The following is a 22,411-nucleotide window of genomic DNA, read 5'->3' on the forward strand; positions in this document are numbered from 1 at the left end:
ATAGATTATGCATTTCACATGAAGGTACTAGTGAAGTCAAACAATCAAAATTGAATATTCTAATGCGTGATTATGAACGTTTTAGCATTAAATCATATGAGACTATCTTAGACATGTTTACTAGATTTAATCAAATTGTGATGTCATTGCGTGATTTAGATAGAGATCTTTCAAACTCTGAAAAGGTTAGTAAAATTCTATATTCTTTACTTGATAAATTTGATGCCAAAGTCATGACTATATGTGAATCAAAAGATTTGAATGCTTATTCTATAGATAATCTAATAGGCTCACTCATTGCCTACGAGCAAAGTGTGAGTCAAAGATTTTTGGATGCAGGTGATGAGAAGACTTGTGCTAAAAGCCAAACACACAGATAAATATGGCTTAGTAGATGATGAAAGCAAGGAGATATCATTGATAATAAATAAATTTGAAAGTCTATTGAAGCACAAGCATGAACATTAACAAAAGCAGAGTAAAGATAAAAATTGTAAAAATGTTAAGTTTTCTTCTGACATAATTTGCTTTGGGTGTAGGAAACTCGTACATTTGAAGCGTGAATGCCCCAACTTAAAAACTCTTTCGGCAAAGGAAAAGAGTAAAAACAAACTGTTTGTAATATGGGGAAAAGATAAAAAACAAAAAGTCTCATGGGCAGATATAGTTTTTGAATCATCAGAACATGAGCAAGATGATGAGGTATAAGTATGTTAAGGTTTGTTTGTGGGTATGTGTTTTGTATGTTTTTTATCTGTTTTGTATGTTTAACTTTTTTTTATAATTGTATGTTTTTGTTTCGTTATTATGTTCTTATTTTATATTTTATTTTATCTCTTCTTTTTTATAATGTCAAAAGGGGAGAAAGTATTATTGTTTATTGCATTTTGTTTTAATTTTTGCTGTTATTTAGTTTTCTTTTTTTTAAATAATAAAAAAAAGAAAGCTTTTCCCTAATTTTAATGTAATTCTTTTAGTGAGGGGGAGTTTAGGAGAATTTTTTTATAATTTGCAAAGTCAAACAATATTATTTGACATCATCAAAAAAGGGGAGATTGTTGCAACTCGGGCTAGATTGTTGCAACTCGGGCTTCCGAGTTTATGATTTTGATGATAACAAATAATATTTATTAATCTTTTATTTCTCCTGGTATTTGTAGTGCATATTTCTTTCTATGTTGACTAATATTTCAGGTACATCATGCATCATTCTTTGAAGATTCAAGGCTCAAGATTGCGTAGAATTGATCGTATTAAATGAGTCTGTAATTTTCATTTATTGAGTCAAGCCTTGTAATGATATATGTTAGTTTGTTGATCATGCACACACATAGAGGGAGCAAAAAATGATTATAAATATTTTAACTTTTCTGTTCATTGTACTGTACAATATATATCGTACTGTACGATCTGGTGTAACAAAAATAAATTAAAATATTTTATTTTTCCTGGAAAAATTATTTTTTGAATATAAGTAATCGTATTGTACGATCACCACATCATACCGTACGATCTGTTATAATTAGAAAGCTCGCCATTCATTCCAATTTCTTCACATTTCCACTCGAGTATCAGTAATAGTTGTAGATGACCTAGCTTTTGATGTTCAACTTTAATCATCTGATAGGGAATACAATTTGCCACAAATTTTGCAACTCTTTTTTAATGCTGGCTACCAAAATAATTTTTTCAATTCTTAATATTTTTTGTATTGCCTGGATGAATTTCATAACAAAAAAAGGTGAGCTTTTTTCCCTTAAATTGTCAACATTAGGAATGCAGACTCTACTTTTATACTTCAATAATCCTTCATCACCCAATATAAAGTTTCCCAACTGTCTTGTGATGCAGGCAAGCTTTGGGTTGCTTGCTACCTCTTGGTTTTGTCCTTGGACTGCTTGCTGTTTCTCTGTTTGGGGCCTTGGCTGCTCTCGGGTGGGCTTTGACTGCTTGGTTTTGAGCTGAAATATTTGGGTTCTACTTAGTTTTTAGCTCATAAATATTTGAGCTGATGTTTTAGTTCATTAACTAGAAGAGTAATTGCACTTCCTACCTCATAAAATCATAAAGGTATGTATATTGTCTTTTCCCCTTCTTGTGTCTCTTTGGTTTCTTCTTTGAGAATAAAGGCTTTGCTGGTTGTCTTTTGGGATTTCTCCCTGGCTGCTTTCTCGTGAATCCCTTGCCCCATTTCCTGTGTTGGTCCTCGGGTCCCTCTCTGGCTGCTTTCCCGTGTCTTGCTGGCTGGGTTTCCCGTGGCTTGTTGGCTGGCTGTCCCGTGGCCTTCATTCCTATTTTCTGTGCAGTTTTTTGGGGGCTGTTTGTGGTGTCTTCTGGCCTTTCATTTCCCTTTTCTTGATTAGGTTTAAAGAGAGATTTTGGTGGCTGTTTGGCTGCCCTCCTTTCCCTTATATATATTGGATGTATTGGCAAATAAAAAGAGAGTTATGATGGTATTTTTTGAACTAGAAACCTGAGGGTTTTTCTTCCTTCTTTGGACAAGCTTGCGAGCTTGTTCTGTGGTTCGCTTCTCCTCTATGATAACTTGCGAGTTATTCCTATTTCTTCTCGGCTCTTAGTCTCATTCTTCTATCTGCAAGTCCGACGTCACTTATATCTTTCTTCTCAATATTTGGCAAGCAGTTTTAGGAGTTTATGTTAATGTTTGTGTTGTTTGTAAGCCCTCTTTTATTATTAAAAATTGTATGTTGTCGTATTTTGTTAAGTATTTTGTTTAGTTTTGTGTATCTTAGCCTAATTTTTGCTTGCATCATCTTATCTACATTTTCTTTATAATTTATTAAAACTTTACATCTTGAGATAAGGAATTTCTTATTCTATCCTTCAGTGTAGATTGGATCACCAAATGATTCAACAACATTACTTTTGTATCTTTCTGATTGACCACTGAAAATATTAATCTTTCCATATCTCTAATTATCTACTTCTGTTTGGTAATCAACTAATTTGCACATCATGGAGTCTTTTTGCTTATGCATCTGCAACTACATTTGTCTTTTCAGAATGATACTGTATATTCAAGTCATAATATTTAATATGCTTTAACTTTTTTTTGGCCTTAGATTAAGCTTTTTTTTATTAAATATATACTTATGGCTTTTATGATCTGTGAAAACCTGACACTTGACTTCATATAAATAATATCTCCAAATTTTGAGTGAAAAAATCACAGCTGCTAATTCCAAATCACAGATAAGATTATTTCTTTCATTGACTTTTAACTACCTTGAAGCATATGCCATTACTTTAACATATTGCATCAGTACACATCTAAGACCCTTCAATGAAGCATCATAGAAAATTTGAAATCCTTCTGTGCCTGAAAGAATTGTAATATGGAGTAGTCATTAAGCAATTCTTTAATTTTTGAAACACTTATATAAACTAATCATTCCATTCAAATTTTATTACCTTTTTAGTTAACATGGATAATGACATTGCAATCTGAGAGAATCCTTCTACAAATCTCTTGTAATAGTCAGTAAGACTCCAAAAATTTCTCACTTCTAAAACTCTAGTTGGCCTTGACCATTCTATAATAGATTGAATTTTATTCTGATCAACTAAAATGCCTTCCCTACTAATCACATGCCCCACGCATTACTCCATCAGAATTTACACTTTGAAAATTTGGTATATAATTTGTTCTCCTTAAGTATTTGCATTGCAGATGTTGATGGCTGGAATAACTTTCTTCATTTCTTAAAAAAAATCAAGATGTCATCTATAAATACAATCACAAAAATATTTAAGAATTGTTTGAAAATTCTATTAATTAAATCTATTAACATGGCTGGTGCATTTGTCACTCCAAATAGGATTACTACAAACTCATAATGACCATATTTTGTTTTGAAAGCAATCTTAACAATATCCTCCTCCTTATAATGTGTAGCTGATGATACCCAGATCGCAAATCAATCTTATAGAAAACAGTAGCTCCTTCAAGTTAATCAAACTAATCATTAATTCTGGGCAGTGGATATTTATTTTTAACAATGTGTTTGTTCAATTATCTATAATCAATGCACATTATAAAAATCTCATCATGCTTCATTACAAATAGTACTTGAGCTCCCCATGGTGAGGAACTTTGCCTGATAAAACCTTTATCTAATAATTCCATAATTGACTTTTTAGCTCATGCAATTCCTTAACTATCATTCTGTAGGGTGCATTTGCCACTGGTTTTGAACTTGGTAATAAATCAATAATAAAGTTTCTCTCTCTTTCTGGTGGTAACCTTGGCAAATCATCCAAAAACAACTCTGAATATTTTTTGACTATACATATATCCTTCAACTCTTTAACTTCTTTATGTGTATATCTTATTTGAGAAAGAAAACACTGATATCATTTGGATACAAATTTGCAAGCTTTCATATATGTGATTATCATTAAAGAAATTCGTCTATCTTCATAAAATTTATACTCTTTCACTTGAAAAATTAAATTTAAAATTTTTAATATTTTAATCTAGCATCACAAAGTGATTTGATAACTAATTCATTTCCAATATGATATCAAATTCTTGCAATGGTAACACATTCAAGGTTGCTTCAAATCTCCTCTCTTTTATTTTGAATTCAACATGGCATAAACTGTTAACTTTCATTTTGAATCCATTTGGCATCAATACTTTTAAAATTGTAAATACTTTATAAACATTCAATCCAACTATTTTTACAAATTCCTCTGAAATGAAGGTTTGTGATGCTTCTGTATTAAAGAGAATTTGTATTGGCCTTCCTTAAATTGTTATCATACCTCTTTATAATTTTCATAGGAATTAACATATTAATATATTTATATATATTTTTTCATTCTATCTTTAACTATTTCTATATTATTTGATTACTTGATTTATCATGCGACCAATAAAATTTTACATGAATTAAATAAAAACATACCTGTAATCACCTCAGGTGAGTAATTGACATCCTGTTGAGACAACACATACTCTAGGCTAAGTATTAGGTCGACCATGACGTGGCCCTAGAGTAGAAGTAGCTGATTCTATCATCATTGGTCTTCCAATATTTCTCTGAGGTACAACATTCATTCTTGATTCTCCTGATAGTCTTTGTCCTTGTGTAAGATAGTTCTTGGCTATGTTGCCAGGTTGGTGACACTAGAAGTAAGTAAATGTTCCATATAGACATTCTTGCTTGTGTTGCTTTCCACATTTGCTACAATTGTTCAGTCTCATTTGACTACCACTGATACTGGTTTTGCTTTCTTCTAATTAAACTTCCTAGACTATGAAGTTCAGGCTTATTTGACTACCTCAGAGGAAGAAAGGGCTGACTGATTGCATCTTTCAATCTAGATAAGAATCAATGTCATTTTTCTTCTACAGTATGTACAATTGAGGAGCATATCTGGATAATGTGGTGAATTTAATCTCATACTGCATGATTGATCTATCTCCCTGTACCAATATTATAAACTTATCCCATATCTGCCTCCTCACAGAAAGAGGCACAAACTAGTCTCTGAACACTTGAGTAAAGTCATCCCACTTGATCTGAATGCTATGTACTCCAAATTTATCTTGATGTTGGTCCCTCCACCACCTTTCAGCTTCACCATCAAGTACAAAGGTCACCAATAAAACTTTCTTCTTTTCAGGGCAAAATTTTCTCAATCCATATTAGTCAGTTCTCTACTCCCCTACCCCTTTAAATAGCGGTGGTCTCATATCTTGAAACAATTTTAAATATTTATCCATAGTCTTACTACTGTCACTGCTACTTCCTGATGGCTGATTTTTTGAGTATTAAATTAGTTAAGTCATTGTTGTCATTATTTCTGTAAGGGCATCAGGATTAACATATATGATGCATTGCCCTTTCTACATCTTTTCCAGAATCATTATGGGTCTTCAAATTCAATTAAAATTTCTTATAAATTCATAATTTATTATCAATTCAATTTTAATAATAAACCTAATGGCTCTTTTTGTCTTATTCATATCCTAATTGGGCTCTAATATTACTTTTGTCACGACCTGATCTGGATACACGAATTCACGAGGTGAAAACAAATAATCAGATGTTTATAGCATATCTTCAAATTCAAAAACAATTTCTCAAATACATTCCAAAGTAAAACTGAAGAGCTACTAACATAATTTCCATTATACTACTAATAAAATCTTTCACATACTGTACCTAAGGTATGACCATTTCCATTTCCTTTTCTATTTTTATTTAACATGCACGGGTTTGTTGCTTCCCCAGCCAGTGCTATATGGGAGTGAACTTCTATAATTTGCATGCATATACCTTTTCCTTTCATTATTTACAGTTGTTCCATTTAGTCATATGGTTCTCTTCATATAGTATTGGCTTTGAATAAAATATATGTATCCATTTTCAAATTATGCTATCTTCTTTTTGTGTATTTATATCCACATCAAAATTTCACATAACACATATTTATACTAATATTACTTTGTCACTTTAATGGATAACTTTAATCGTGTACCATAATGAATATAATAACTTTTAATCATTTGTAATTGTATAAAATAAAAATATAACATATAATGTTTATAAAAATAACATAAATTACATATGTTAATTATTTTTGAGCTTTAATTCCTTCCAACCTCGAGTTTTGCTAAAGACTCAAAGTTATGAGAATCTCATTGTTCAAATAACATAAATTTTCATTCATTATTATTTAAAAATTCACAAATTCAAAGTCACAATAAATTTGATTTTGACTTACATCCTTAAGAGTAATGCTAAATGCATCGGCTAATATTACAAAATCTCGAGAACTTTTAACTTTATATATCCTGAATATTATAAAATAAATTTAGTTACCTCAATACTTCAAATTCTTTTCCTTCTTTGTTGAAATAGGACTTTCATAAATTCCCTCGTGTCTAAATTTCGTCCTATAGGAAATTTACATAATATTACTTTCCATCAAAATAAGAAAATCTTATAAATTTTTTTTTCTAAATTTAGTAAAAACTTATAGGAAATTTAAATCACTTGCACTTCTTTTGACGTTGCAAATGAAAATTCATTGATTCGTCCTTCTCCAATTTTTTTTTTCACTTTCTTTCTCAATTCCTTCCTCTATCTTGCTTTAATACAATTGATATTTTCTTAGGATTAAATCAAAGAAGAAATGTGAAAAAAATATGAAATTTGAAAACCCACCTTCCTTCTTCCTTTCAATTGCTTCTCTCGATAGCACATTTTACCCTTACGAGAGTGAGTAAAATGAAGATATCACTCAAGAGGAGTTTTTCTATTTCACTCCCATATGCGATTCTTTGCTTAGAACCGCGAATTGGGACGAAGCCGTTGAGCTTGCGTGCGGTCCGCCTTGGTTCTGCGATTGATCTTGGTTTCACTCCCTGTTCGCGTGATTCATTTATTAGGGAGGGCCGGTTCAATTGAACAGGCTAGTTTAAACCGACTCTTATAGAATATGAAATGAGTATATATGGGAAAAGGTTCGAGTAGCTCCTATGATAGATTATATTAGAGAGACTTTCCTCAGTAGGTTTGGTCATATAAAATGTCGTCCTTTTAATGACCCGTTTAGGAGAGTAGATACATTAGTTCTGGCATATGTTAATCATGGTAGAGGTAGACCTAAAAAGACTTAGTTAGAAAGTATTATAAATGATATTTTTCTTATATTAAAATTAGAATTTAACTGTTAATATGACACAATTGAAAAAAAATGATTCATGTAGTCGACCCTAAGTAGTGGGATAAAGGCTTGATGTTGTTGTTATAATAATAAAAAGAAAAAAAGGAACTTTTAAATGGTTTATATATTTTTTTAGACCAATGTGCAAGATCAACCTGATTAAATGCCTAAACGTATGGTAGTTGCAAAAACATGGTTCATAGCCTTGCCACCAATAAATGCAATGCCCATAAGATTTGATTGTGACCCCAAATCAAAGTCTAATTAACACAATCTCCAACACATTGTTAGAAAAAAACTTCCAATGCATTGAGTTATAGCTATAGGGTGTGACTGGATGACATAAAATGCTCTCAATATGTAATGCATGGGACAAACCTTCCAACACATAGGAAACTTATTCTTAATTTGCTGTTGTGATTTGTGCTTTGATAGCATGTGACAGAACAACCCTCATTCCTAGCCTCTTGTTCACAAGTTGTCTTTCATCAAGTATTATCAAGCATGGGTTTCAAGCTTGATCCCTCACTATGGCCAATAGAGAGAGAATGATAAAGGACTCTCATTGTTTGCTTGCCAAGGCTAAATTCTAATTGGCTTGTAGGCAAATCATGTTTGTCAAAGCACAATTTGGAACACACTTCTCATTTGAAGCGATGGGGTCTTCTTTGCCTCTTTTCTATATGCTATCTATGTGTGAAGCGAGTGTGGTCGAGTGCTTAAGTACTCACGCGATATACATTGGCCTTGGCTCGGCTAGGCTCGATTTTGTCATTTTAGGGTTTAGGATATGGGTTGTTCAATTTTTTAAACCTATTTATTTACTAATATAAAGCTTTGACAAGCTTCGAGTGGTCCTCGTCCTTGACCACAACAACATCCCTTGTCACACAACAACCATAACCTTCTTTCCCTTGCTCAAACAAGAACGTCAATGCAACACTCCTGATCTAAACCCTAACAACAATTGCCTTCTCTTCTATCAACACAACAATTGCGACCATATATGTCCTTATTTAGTTTTGTGAGTATAATCTTTTTCGGGTTTTATAAGAAACATATCTTTAATATTTTTAGATGGTTATGTGCATTTTAAATTGATTTTTAATAAATTTAACCTCCCTTAGAAAAAGAAAAAAAAAAGTTAAGAGGACATTTAATGGGATTAAACCTCTAATAATATATTAAAATTATTTCTAGGTTATATATAATTATTAATAAATATAAATTTTTTTATAGATTTAATGCTTTGGTTCAAATGCTAGACCATCTTTACAATCAAATGATTGTGTTGAAATATAAAATAATGTGGAATAAGCATAATTATGTTAAATTTCTTTTGGTTTTATGGCAACATGTAATAAAATTTAGGTATAGCCGAAATAAATGTGATGAGGAAATATTCGACTTAAAGGTGTACAACAACAACAACAAGCCTTTATCCCACTGCGTGGGGTTGGCTATATGAATCCTTTTTCTTCATATGTCCTATTAAGAGTGATTATTCAATAAGTTTTATGTTGACTGTTGACTACCTAACACAACTCTCTATTTTTCTCATCTAAAGTTTGGGTCCTGAAAGCGGCAATGTTAAAGTTCAACTTAAAGGTATATGAAGTTAAAATTTAACTAAAGTACTCTTTGCCCCACATGCATTTATTGTGGTAAAGAGATAAATGAAGGTATCTCTTGAGCCAAGGTGCATCTTATTTGTCCTTATGGAACATCCAAAGGGAGTAATGTATCTAAATGCAAGGTGCCTTCACATATAAGAGAGGTGTTGGTTGCTTATTAAGAAAGAACAAAAAAATTTGAAACAAAATTTATTTATAGAAAATAATGAGAGGGTGACAGAGTTCATTGAAAAATTAGATGTTCAAATGCCCATGCATTTTGGTATAAAGATAATTTGATCAGATTTTCTAACAGGAAGCATCAATGTGCTTAAAAAAAAGTATAATGAATCATTTTCCATATCAAGAACCTGAAAAAGAGATTGCAATAAAGAAAAATATGAGACAAAGGGAATAAAATAAAACGTAGATTATAGAATAAGAGATAGCCATTATGGATTTAGAGGATCACAAAAAAAAAAAAAAAAAAAAAAAAAAAAAAAGCGAAAGAAGGGGTGCACTTATATTCAGATGACTGGATTGATCGTAGAGACGATATATTATAATGTTTTTTTGTTAATTCACCATCTGGTATAATATTGATGGAGTCTATAGCTGCATTTGCATTGAAGGATTTGGAACTCCTTGCATGCATGGTGAAGATTGGAGAATAGAATGTTCTCCAAGTGGTTACAAATAACTACTCTAGTATGTTATATTATAGGTTTATGTGTGTATATATATATGTATTTTTAATTGTAAAACTATTTGTTGTACCTTTAAAGATCTTGTATGTGAAATTCTTGTATGGAAAAGAAGACGCACATGCATGTATATACTTGACATCACGTGCTTCCCATTGCATTGATTTGAAGTCGGAGGATATTGAAAAAAACACTATTAAAAGTTTTGAAGTTATAATAATAATAATAGTAATAATAATAATAATAATAATAATAATAATAATAATAACATATTTAATGATGACTATGAAGGAATGAAAACAAATGAGATCATTTTTAAGGTAACATTTTGAACTGTTGTGATTTACGCTTTGATGATTACAAGCCCATTTACAAAGATGTTGAAAATAGTAGATATTGATGAGTTTGATAATGAGTTATATTTTTGATGTAATGGATGAAGTGAATGATATAATTAGTGTTGCATTTGATAGAGATGAAGTACAAGTCTTTTGTATGATTAATGAGACAGAGGTGTCAACTTTGACAAACATTGCATAATGCCAACTATAATTTTAATCCAAAGTTTTTACAAGAATAAGTCTATAATACAACATATGGACAATTAATGGAAGGCTTGTATGTTTATTGGTTTATTGGTGGGAAACTCAAATGGGAGAATGACTGAATTATTTATTTGTAACTATTGTGATAGTCTATTTGCAATCAAATTTCTATCCACAATAGAGATAAGAAATTGCTTTATATAGTCAATTACAACTTCTATATAATTTTGAACTTCTTTATTGATTAAAGATTTAGTAATGATATTATAATTTTAAATTTAATATAACGGAGTGGTTGGTGATGTATGTTGCTTCAGCCCAAATTTAACAAAAATTGGCTTTAAGATTTTAGGTTTGATTTGGATGTTAGATGAACTAGAGTGTCTTTGAGCCGTTTGATAATTTATTAATTTTAAATATATTCAATAATTTATATATTTTATGCATTTATTATGAATTTTTTTTCTATTGATTCATACAAAGAAGAGAAATTGATTAAAGCAAAAACATTTAAGTGATTTTGTGCATGAAGTATAATCAAACTTTGAAAACAAGATTTACTTTGAGAGGTGTTACTGATCTAATTAGTTTGAATTCTATTGATGAAAGTTGTGAGTAAATAATTGAGAAAATGGCGGATTCTATTTAGCAACAATTAGAAGCAGCAGCAAATCACCAAATTAGAAGCAGCAGCAAATCCCATTCTCAATAAAAAGAATGAACATCATAAGGATTCATAAGGTAGTTTTAGTGATTAAGGTGACGGTTTTAGATTGGAAATTGAGTGTTAAATGGAATAAGAAGGTCAAAGATCAAACAATAAAGCAAAATGGCATCCTTGTGATAATTTTCATGAAATATTTTATAGCATACTAATCAAGGTGCAACCATAATATAGCTCAAGGGAAGGGGTAACCAGGCTCATTAGAGGCAAGAAACCATTGCACTCTTAGCAATATTAATGAATTTCATAAGCATTTATATTTTCCACCATAGTTTTGGTGATTAAGGTGACGGTTTTAGGGTGAAAATTGAACAATAAAATTCTAGACATTAGTTCAAACCTAAAGACATAAAAATGTCAAATCTTGTTCAACAAAGCAAACATAACATTCTTTTCATGATTTTCATTGAATGTTTTATGGCATACAAAGAAGTTGCTACCATAACTATTGAGTATTGAGGTTCAAGAGTAATATCCCATGGCAAGAAGCCAATTTGGTGGCACTTTTTTTCTGACTTCTTGTCCCCATTTTTTTTGAACTTTTGGCTCTTATTTTCGCTTCTATGTCCTTCAATTCTAATTCCTTGCTAATCGGGTACAGAGCAAAGCTGATGAAGGAAATAGGAGACATGAATGAGAAAAAGGATTGTTCAGAATTTTTAAAAACTAATGCAAATTGGAAAATAACCCTTAATCCTTGGAATGGTTTAATAAATATGGAAGGCATTGTTAGATGAAGTGGTATTTATATTGATAAAAAAATTAGAATGGAAAAACCTAAAATAGTGGAGAACTTGTCCTTTTTTAGTACTACTTTTGGTCAATGCGATGAAGTCATTAATAATAGTTGTTGTTGGATTCTAATGGCTTTCTTTCATTTTCTTTTCTTTTATCAAACAGCCACTCACATGGTATTTTTCCAGTGACATGGTCTTATAAGTTGTGAATCAAAATAATGATGTGAATGTTTCTCTTAGAATATTGGAAGTTTCTTGAAGTTATAAAAAATGAAAGAAAAAGTTACGTGAAACTGTAGTGAAATTGTTGGAAGTCTACATAAAATTTCAACCCTAATCCTATTTTATAAAAACTATCCAAACTTTTAATCCTTTTACTACCCTTATTGTCATTGTAGATTGGCTTCTGATAGGATAAAAATAAAATTTCAGAAGTCTACCTTTTTATTGACATTTTCTACATTGCATATATATATATATATATTTGCTTCTCCCTTCTACTGTCCGGTGCCAGTTTTTTCATTGTTCAGGCTCTAAGCATAAGATTGATGGTATATTATTATATTATGTTGTTTTGTTTGAGTGTGTATATTGATGATGAACTCATGCTTGATAATTAGTTAGATGATCACATGTTGTTGAATTCTGCCTATGGCTTCAGTCATTCTCGGATTACCAAATAGATTTAATTGGACAAATTGATGAATTGTTCTTAATGTTTCTATTTGTCTTTGAACAGTGAAGGGGATGCAACTTGTAATTGATTTGCAACAGGACTTGAAGGTTGCAAATGTCATTTGCATGGTAAGGTTAATTAGGGGCTTATTAGTTACTAGAGTTTCACAAAGATGTAGTTATTCGTCAATGAGCACAAACAAAGAACTAAACTCAATATAATTGTTTTATTTCTTTTATCGGCTAACTGTGATTTTTTTTTTTAATTTTCTTGTTTTGACCTCTTCTTATTGTCAAATTTCAGAATGGGAGAAGACACATAGCCTCTTCCAAGCATGAATTTTCAATGGAACTTGTTGTCCATTCTCACTCGAAAAAGAAACAAGCTTTACTGGTAGTTTTTTTAAATTTTTTTTATGAAGCTAATAATTTTATGTTACTTGGTTGTGGAGGTTCTGCTTCTTAGGTGTAAAGATACATGAGATCTTAGGGTTTATGGTTTTTAAGATACAAAATCACGCACACAAGGTTATTTTGTAGTCACAAAATTCTAATTTAGTAAATAATTTTTCACTTTAGATGAATACTGAAAATACACATGATCTGCATAAACAATAGTTTAGCATTCGTCTAATAGAAATTTAAATTAGAAACAAAGCATGGAAGATTATCATAAAATAATTATATGGCCGATTGAAAACTCACACCATAACTTTAAAAAAATAAATTGTGCCATATTAGACAATATTCAATCATGCAACTTTGACATTATTCAATTTGTAGGCGGAGCAATAACTAAATTAGAAAATATAAACAAAACAAATAAAAGTAATCAACAAATAATAATTCAAATTTCATATTGGTACAAAGAGATAATTTCCCTTCAAAATCTGTTGTCTTTTAACCACACTAGGATAGAAAGAATCACTTCCACATTCACTCAAACAGGTGGAGGCATTTTTTAATAAGTTATCCTGGATGGGTGGTCAAGCCACCCTATGCTTTTACTCAAATTGAGAAGTTTGCTTCTTTTAGCATAATTTGTTAGTTCACTTCACCCTACTTCTAGTAGGTGCAAACTACTAGGTAATATTGTTTTAAATGAAAAAAAAAAAACTTATAGATCTGCAATTTTCTTACAAAAAAATGGTCACAAAGCTCTCTCAACAATCAAATTGCAAGTGGCAGAACAAGAAGTGTTGAGAAAGGGGAGAGAGGGAGACTTGTGAAGATTAGTTATAGGCTTACGATTGTATCACTATTTTTCCCAAAGGTTTCCAAGGGTATATGTAAATCAAAACATTGTTAATCATGTTCTTTTTAATCAATTAGTCATTGTTGAATTACAAAATATCACCTGATAGCTGTTTAAAAGAATAAAGTTAAAAGAATTGATTATGACTAGTTCGATTCAGAATAAATCAAGAAGATTGTATGGCATCATACGAGATGATCCATAGATGCATCTAATTAATTAGCTTTATTTTGATTTAGACCTAAAAAGACTTGGTTAGAAAATATTAGGAATGACCTTTCTTTATTAGATTTAAACGAGAATTTGACTTTTAATAGGACACAATGGAGAAAAAGGATTCATGTAGCCGACCCCACGTAGTGGGATAAAGGCTTGATGTTGTTGTTGTTGTAAGAATGATCCATAGATGTTGTTGTTGTTGTTGTTGTATTTTGATTTATGTGATGATTGAGTTTGAGCTTGTGTCTAGCAAAATATTCTTTCTAGTCATCTTGAGGGTGACAATGCTCATATTGGGTTGGTGGTAGTGGCTATGGAGCTGCTATATGTGATGATCATTCAGCTGTTTTTTCTTCACTACTACTATTAACATCCTTTACATTGTAGCTCTGTTTGTATATTACATCGAATGAGTAGTTGAAGGAAAAATAATGTGATTTGATTGTTCGGAATAAGTGAGATTGTATTTGGCTTATAAAATATGCCATGACATGACCACGAGCCAAATTAGATTGACATTTGCCCTTAGGGTTGCAGTTAGATGCCAGGTTTTCAATTAAGTTCATGATAGTAATCACTACATTAAATTCTTGATAAGTCATATAAATATAAAAAAAGGTAATGAAAGAATGAGTAATGTGCTATTTATCCTATCCTTGCTTTGGACTGATATCATAACAATTCACATGTTGGGTAATAGATACATTTGTCACAAGTTTACTCATTTGAGGACACGGTGGGAAATAATAGAATTTGCATTTGTCCAATTGTAGGAAGGGTTGGATAAAACAAACATGAAGATGAAGACCGTTATTGTAAACACACAAAAATATATGAAGATCACTTGTTATGATTTCCACTTGGCGATTGTACACATAAGATCCCTTTTAGGGGAGTAGATACTTTAGATCTGGTCTATGTTAAGATAGATCTAAAAAGTCTTGGTTAAAAACTATTAAAGATGATATTTGTTATTAGATCTAAATGAGAATTTAATTCTTAATAGGACAATGTAGAAAAAGGGTACATGTAGTCGATCTTACATAATGGGATAAACTTGTTATTATTGTTGATTGCACACATAAGATGAAAGTGTAGTGTATTGTCTATCGACCTAAAAATTGGCAACAAATATTGAAAGAAACTCCTAATGATAAGATGAGAGAGAGAGAGAGAGAGAGAGAGAGAGAGAGAGAGAGAGAGAGAGAAGTGAGAAACTATAGTGTGGTGCCAATATTTGATTTCTCTTGGAGAATTAAATCATAATGCATACATTTTTACATGTGATATTAGAAGCATGAAAGTGTGTAAAGGCTTCTTCATGAACATGAAACATATTCATATAAATGGAGTGTATGTATTGTAGAGTAAAATAGTGATCGGAGGATGTGTTAGCATGTCTTGTAATATTGTTGATGAAACCAATTTATCGTCATCAAAGATTTTGACATATAAACTTGAAAGAAATTGAACAAATATGATTCAATGGAAAAAAGCCCAAATATTTGGATTTTTGTGAATACGATGTGGTGGGGAATGTGGGCTCCGAAAACTCCATTTGTGCGATTCCGGCCTCTCCGCGTCATCAGTCTATTTTTCTTTTAAGTGTATGTATAACGATGGAGAGTTTTAACGAGATTAGGTTCCAGTTGAATTTTCAGAAGGCAGATTAGGTTTTAGATAAGACACTACCCAGAGATTTCGTCCTCATTTTGTGAGGACTTTTTGATCTGAGTTCTAGTTTACTATAGGCATAAGCCCCTATAGTTAATTACCCCTCCCGATAATGAGAGAGCTTTCGATTATGATTAGTTGTTAAAGAGGTCGAATATGTTATACACCCATCATATAATATCAATAGTTTTAGGGTTTGAATTTTGGATTTGAATTTTGAAATTTGGAATTTAGAGTTTATCATCGTAAATTTAAAATTGGTGGTGGGGTAATGAAGACGAGCCCGATCCAGATCCCATGGTTCCGTCGTCCCGTGCTGTCATGATCCTTAGTCTACTTTGTCAGAGGAGGTAGTCGACCCAACCTGATAGAAAGCACCTTGTCGGCAACCATGGATTGCTTTGTCCAAGTATACCTTGTAGACCTGGGTTGATATTTATCTAATGGGATATATCTGAATCCACCTTAGCTAACAGAGGGCTTTATGCCTATCGAATATACCCTATGATTCATAACTCAAGAGTTTGACGCTATTAGGGAACATACGGGCATTAGTCGTGATCATAATATAATGATGTCATTTTGCGGCAAAACCACCCGATCAGAGGGCACGTGCCACGTCCATGCTAGCAAGAGACTATTTGAGGATGAATCCTAGTAATACACCTGATATGCATTCTCTCTTTGTGTGCTAAGGTTAATTTCAAATTTATCACCCCCGACAAACAATTACGGGTGGTGAATATGTTTTAGTTTTAAATTTCAAGAATTTGGGCAGTTGTTTGATTTGTGATTTGACCCCTATGGTTGAGATTTCCTGTCAACACGGTCATCATCGAGGTGACTTTAAAGTCACTTGTATTTTTGTAGAATTTTGGGAGGCATTTTGTAATTCAAGTTGTGTCGACTCCAGTCCTTTCAAGGAGGATGAGACTTGAATATTTGACCCACGTAGCATTCTCGAATCGTTGGATTTGAGATTCAGATGTGACGATCAGAACACATGCAGGTTGTAGCATTTGACCCTACACAGCATTCTCAGACATTCATGTTTAGAAATTTATTACCTTTGTCAGAGCACATGTAGGGTGTAGCATTTCAGTTTAGGGGATTATATCTGATACATAAGGGACATTTTAAAATATTTAAATATGATCCATTGTGTTAGCAATTTTATTTAGAAATACCTTATATTTCATTTAAAGATATACAAACGCCTTATGTTCGCTTGTACACATGTTGCAGATCCGGTGGCATTAAAAGTATTGTTTGTTACTTCTTGCATCATTTGTAGTCCTTTCGCATTTGTCCACCTATAACATGTTGAACATATAATTAGCTTCCTTCAATGGCTCGTAGGCTTTTATGGTTTTTGTAGTTATTTAACATCTTGTTCATACGCGATATTTTGTGAATATGGCAGGTCTCCTTTATACGATGTGTCGTGTGCATTGCAACTTATGACATTCGTTGCATGTCAAGTTCTTTTATCTGTAGGGGGCTGTTGTATAAATCAGGAGTCTTCTACACCAAGTCGTAGGGGATTTCACATATACTTGTAAGTTTGCTACATATATTGTTGTTTGCAATCAAATTAACAAACTTTCTTGGAGTTGCATAGAATTGATTATGCATAGACCTCATTCACTTCTAACTCATTAAATGCATCCAATTGTTATGCTTGTGGCACATTGATTCTCTTCATTTACAAGGGATCTATTACACTAGAGCATATCCACCACCGTTTCTTGCAGTGTACTCAGAAGATGCTCTCTTCATTAATTTCCAAGTGATTATTTTTTATTATTATTGTATTTATTTTAAATCACTTAAAATAGAAATTTGATGGTGTGAGGGTCCCCTTTTTGTATTGGTAGATGTTTATTTGAATGACTTGAATTTATCACTTAGCAGTTGTATTTCCAACTTGAATGTATGTTTATTAATTTAAATTTTGATTCCTTATATTTTAATTTAGGTTCAATTCCAAGTGACTCATTAAAGTTCAAGTTCTTATAGTCATGTTGAGTGTAAGTCTGGTTCGAGTTTGAGTTTAAGTCCAAGTCCTATATTGTTTGATCGAATTTGATTTAAAATTGATTTTATGTTTGACTTATTGTTCAAATCAATTTTCAATTTTTTGTCCAAGTCCTTTATTGTTTCACTAAAAATTTTGACAGCCTCCCGTCGTCGCCTCCCTGGCATCGGGAGGTAAGGAGGGCATTTGCCCTTTGGGCTCGACTCAGCCGAAGCATATCAATGGGATTGCAACCCATCTTCTTTTGATTTTTAAAGGATTGCAACCCATCTTCTTCTTTGACACCAAGCGACGAAACCGATCTTCATTTTCTTCGACACCAAACGATGGAATGGTCCTTCTCTTCCTTGATACTAGGCAAAACGTTAGAATTGGCCGAATCTACTGTCGCCAGTTCTCGGGATATTACTTGTTTTCACTAAGTAGTCTCTTTTTATCAGTTGGATATTATTCAGAACATATATAATATCTTTCTTCATTTTAATGGTGTAGAATCCATTCTAGATCTTTATTGTGGCGCCGTAATTTTCCTTCTGAGAGTGGCTAGTTATTGGAGGGTTGAACTTCGACGCCAACTTCTTATGCTTTCTTTAGAGTCCCCATTCGTTGATGACTTAGAGGAATTACAAATGAAAGTGGATACATACTCCTTATATGGGTACTTTTGAGTTAGACAATTGAGATGCCTCCAAAAACAACTTTGAGTTTTGCTCTCTGTTGTTTTGTTTTAAACATAACAATTTAAAGTCATTAATTGTCGGGGATGTTGGCCTCCATCTATTGCACTTTTGTGCTGTTAGACAAAGTTTTGGGTGCTCGATTTTGAGACAATCATTTGTCGTTCTTCTAGTCCTATGTATTTTGGTACAAGAAAAGGATGCTTTACAGCATGTCTTCTTGTTGTGAAGAGTAGATCTAATAACATTGTAGAATTGATAAATGGGTCACTAAAAGGGCTGGTGATTGTTAAATTGATTTCAGGTTTACAAGCCCTCCTTTTTGTATGGTCATGTTAGTTGAAAGTATCGAGAAAATTGAGGCACTCTTAGGACCAACCTAATAGTAGCAACATTGTTACCCTTGATTTATTGATTTCTTGGGAATAATCACCTTAGGGTTCCTCCTGCTGGTTGATGTGCCTAAGTTTTTAATTTAGTAGTTGTTTTGATGGAAGCCTCTCTTGATTTGTGTAGCTTCAATAGCTTGGGTGGTGGTGGGAACATGCCTCTTTGCCTCAGAGATAGTGCTAAACTAAATGGTAACACTTTATGCCACATGATTGTTTGTGTTTAGTTAACAAAATCACATAGCAACTATCACTATTATGGACCGAACATTCATTATATTCAAAATTACATTGGCACAAACAATTTGAGGATCAAGTAAATCAAAGATGAAGAGAGAAATTCTCCGAAATAAGTTGTTAGAAATTAGATTGTTTAGGAGAAACCACCCCAACCTGGTGCCTCCTCGATGTCATAAAAACATGGGAGTTGTTTCTTTTTTTTGTTTTGTTTGTGAGGTAGATTAAGTTTATTTAAGTTAAATCTCTCCTAACGAGGATGCTTAGTTTATTTAAATTTTGGGTAATGATTTCTTATTGTTATAAACCCCGATAGTTATTTATCCCTCATGGTCAAGAGAGTGCCCTTTAAATTAAAGAGGTTGCTAAACTCAATTTAGATAAAATATTGCTAAAATTTAGTTCTGTAGAGAATGGCTAGGAGGTAGACTTGATCCAGATTCAAATGTTCCATTTTCATAGGTTTATTATTGGATCCAATGTAACAACATTAGAGGGCTTTGAGCCTTAAAATATGCGGAGCTTGATTAACAATCATAGTTTCCCTTTTTGTAGATATCCTAAGAAGTATGACATGGCTACTAGTTATAACTGGTAAGAGTTTAGAGGTATGACATGGCTACTGGTTGCCCATGAGTCTTGGTTTAGCTCGAAGAAGCTTATTTAAGACACATGTGGTTTTGTTATTGGTCGTTTGTTTTTCTTTTGCAAGTGCAGTTCGTTTGTTTTTCTTTTGATCATTACTTTTGTTAAACCTTGTATTGCTAAATATGTGATATTGATGACCTGAAGCCTTAATTACGGCTGTTTTCTTGTAGCTTTTGATTTATTTTCTAAATCATCTGAAAATTTCATCTTAATTGTGCCTTTAGACATGACTTCCAAATTTATTTTATTGTAGAGAAATTTATTATTTCTTGATGTATGTTCTATAGTTTGATTTTTTTGAATGACATTGTTAATATCTTTATGTGTTGATAGTATATGCTGATGTAGGCAAGGGGGGGGTCAAATCAAATCCTAATATTTGATTTTTGACTCCTCTAGCTCATTAATGTCTAGTAAAAAAATTAGCTCATTATGAGCTGATTTTTAGTTCATTTATTGAACTAAAAATTAGCTCATTATTTCTTAAAATGATTTTTCTTCTTTCCCCTTTTTTCTTCTCATTTCCTTGTCCCTTCCCCTTCCTCTTTTCTTCTTGTCTCTTGGATATCCGTGGCCTACTCTTTAATGGTGGCTGAATTTTATGCATTATCTTGAAATTCCGTGGCTTGTATTTAATGGGGGCTGAATTCTATGCTTTGAATTCATTGGGAAGCTAAGGATTTTAATGCTAGACATTCCATCCGGCTGTTATTTCCATGCCTTGGCTGATTTCCGAAATGGGAAGCTTTTCCCGTTACTGTGCTGCTTTGAAAATTCCGCCTGTTTGCTGGTGCCTTGGTTCCGTGAGCTGCTGGGTTGATTTTCCAAAATGGGCTTTTGGAAATCCTATGAAAACTAATGCTTGGAATGATGTGGCTTTTGGCATTCCTTTCCTTTGGATTCTTGGGGCTGTTTGGTGGCTGATTGGGGAGGAATTCCAAGAGTTTTTTTACTGTTTTCTGTGCAGTTTTCTACTGCAGTTTTTTGGTGACTTTTAGCCTTCTTCTAGGTGTCTTTTAACCTTCCATATTCCCTAATATTTGGGCTGTTTGGCTGCCCTTTTTGTGCCTATAAATAATGTTGTTTGTGGCTGTTTTAGGTGATATAGAAGTGTGAAAATGTGATTTTTGGGACAAAACCTGAGTGGTTTTTTGGCTTTGGAAATCCTGCGGGCTCTTTCTAAGCTTCTTTCTCATCCCCTCCGGAAATCCTGCGGGCTCTTCCAACTTTCGTCTCGGCTTCTAATCTCTTTCTTCTCTCCATAGTGCCATTCCATTGTATCCTTCTTCTCAAAGTAAGCAAGTTTAGGGTGTCTTGTTTGAGTCAAGTTTGTAAGTCTTTCCTTTTTTATGATATAAAAAGTTTGTTTTGTCTAATTTGTCTAGTTTTTGTGAGTTCTTGTAATCTTTTATTCTCTAGAAAGAGTTTCTTTTTTGTGATCAAAAATTTGGGTCCCTCTCCCAAATTTTTGATTGCATCAAAAGTGTTTGAGGAAATTCCTCCTCTAGCTAGGGGGCTGAGAGTAGTGGGCAGAGCATCATTTTTTGCTCATTTGGGAAGAGCGTGCCCCACCTCCATAAACCAATTCATAGAAAAGCCCTAAGCATATATAAATTTTAGAGGTTGGGGACCTAACTTCCTTCAATAAGGATGGAGTCATCATCGATCTATGCATGGAGGTGATGTGGGGCAACATGCAACAATTGGACTACATTATTGTTGGCAGGATTCTGGGCAAGAGATTACCATTATCTTTTTTGAACACTGAGGTCCAACACAAATGGGATAGATTTGGGGAATTTTTACTCATAACTGTGGGGCAAGACAATTTTGTTTGTATTATTTCCACCATGGAGCCCCGAGATGCTGTGCTCTATTGAGGACCTTGGTTTATGGGGGAGATATTATGGAGCTTGATAGGTGGATGCCTCAATTTTCACCAGACCAATTTGTTTTTTTGGTTAAAACCCACAAAGGGGCCTATCCGTTAATTAAGAAAAGAAATTACAAGGTCATTAAAGAGAACCTTCTGCTCGCTAATGCTCAAAAGAGCAACAAAACAATCCAAAAGAAAACCTATGAGTTGACGGTTCCCTATTCTATAGAATAATACCATAATAACATTCTAGGCTAGCCAAAAATATTGTCAAAAAAAGGAAGAAAAAGAAAGTACTCTCGGCACCGTTTTCCTGCATAAAAATAGCAAAACTCCAAGATCTCGATCCCTTTAACCTGTAAGAAAGTTAGACTACAAACAAGAATATGGGAAGTAATATGCAAGAATATGAATAATCAAATTTAAACATAGAAGGATCCATATTTTTAAATAACCAAATAAGATATTGCCCGAAAACTAAAAAGGACAACCATTAAAGTTCATGCAATTAATAACCAAGATATCACCATGCCACATAAGCTTACTAGTGAACCTACCCAAGAGATGGTTAAGGTGAATAAAATTATTGCCAATACATGAAAAATGGGCAATGATAACAACAATAGAGACCCAAAATGATAGAACAAAGAGCCCCCAAAATACAATCACATATGATGCCCATCAAGCTAATCAGAAAGG

At 32.6% G+C, this 22,411-nt stretch overlaps 1 protein-coding gene across 1 annotated transcript in view; it reads left to right on the top strand.

Annotated features, from left to right (window-relative positions):
* The window catches only part of LOC110099515, a 36,132-nt gene extending 15,821 nt beyond the window's left edge, over positions 1 to 20,311 (top strand). Inside the window, exons 4-6 of the mRNA XM_020826697.2 lie at positions 12,764 to 12,828; positions 13,004 to 13,093; positions 17,271 to 20,311. Of these exons, the coding sequence (XP_020682356.1) occupies positions 12,764 to 12,828; positions 13,004 to 13,093; positions 17,271 to 17,387 (272 nt within the window). The 3' untranslated portion in view covers positions 17,388 to 20,311. The remainder of the gene's footprint in view (positions 1 to 12,763; positions 12,829 to 13,003; positions 13,094 to 17,270) is intronic.
* Positions 20,312 to 22,411: the final 2,100 nt, after the last annotated feature.

Source organism: Dendrobium catenatum, unplaced genomic scaffold (assembly GCF_001605985.2).
Source record: "Dendrobium catenatum unplaced genomic scaffold, ASM160598v2 fragScaff_scaffold_665, whole genome shotgun sequence".
Lineage (NCBI taxonomy): Eukaryota > Viridiplantae > Streptophyta > Magnoliopsida > Asparagales > Orchidaceae > Dendrobium > Dendrobium catenatum.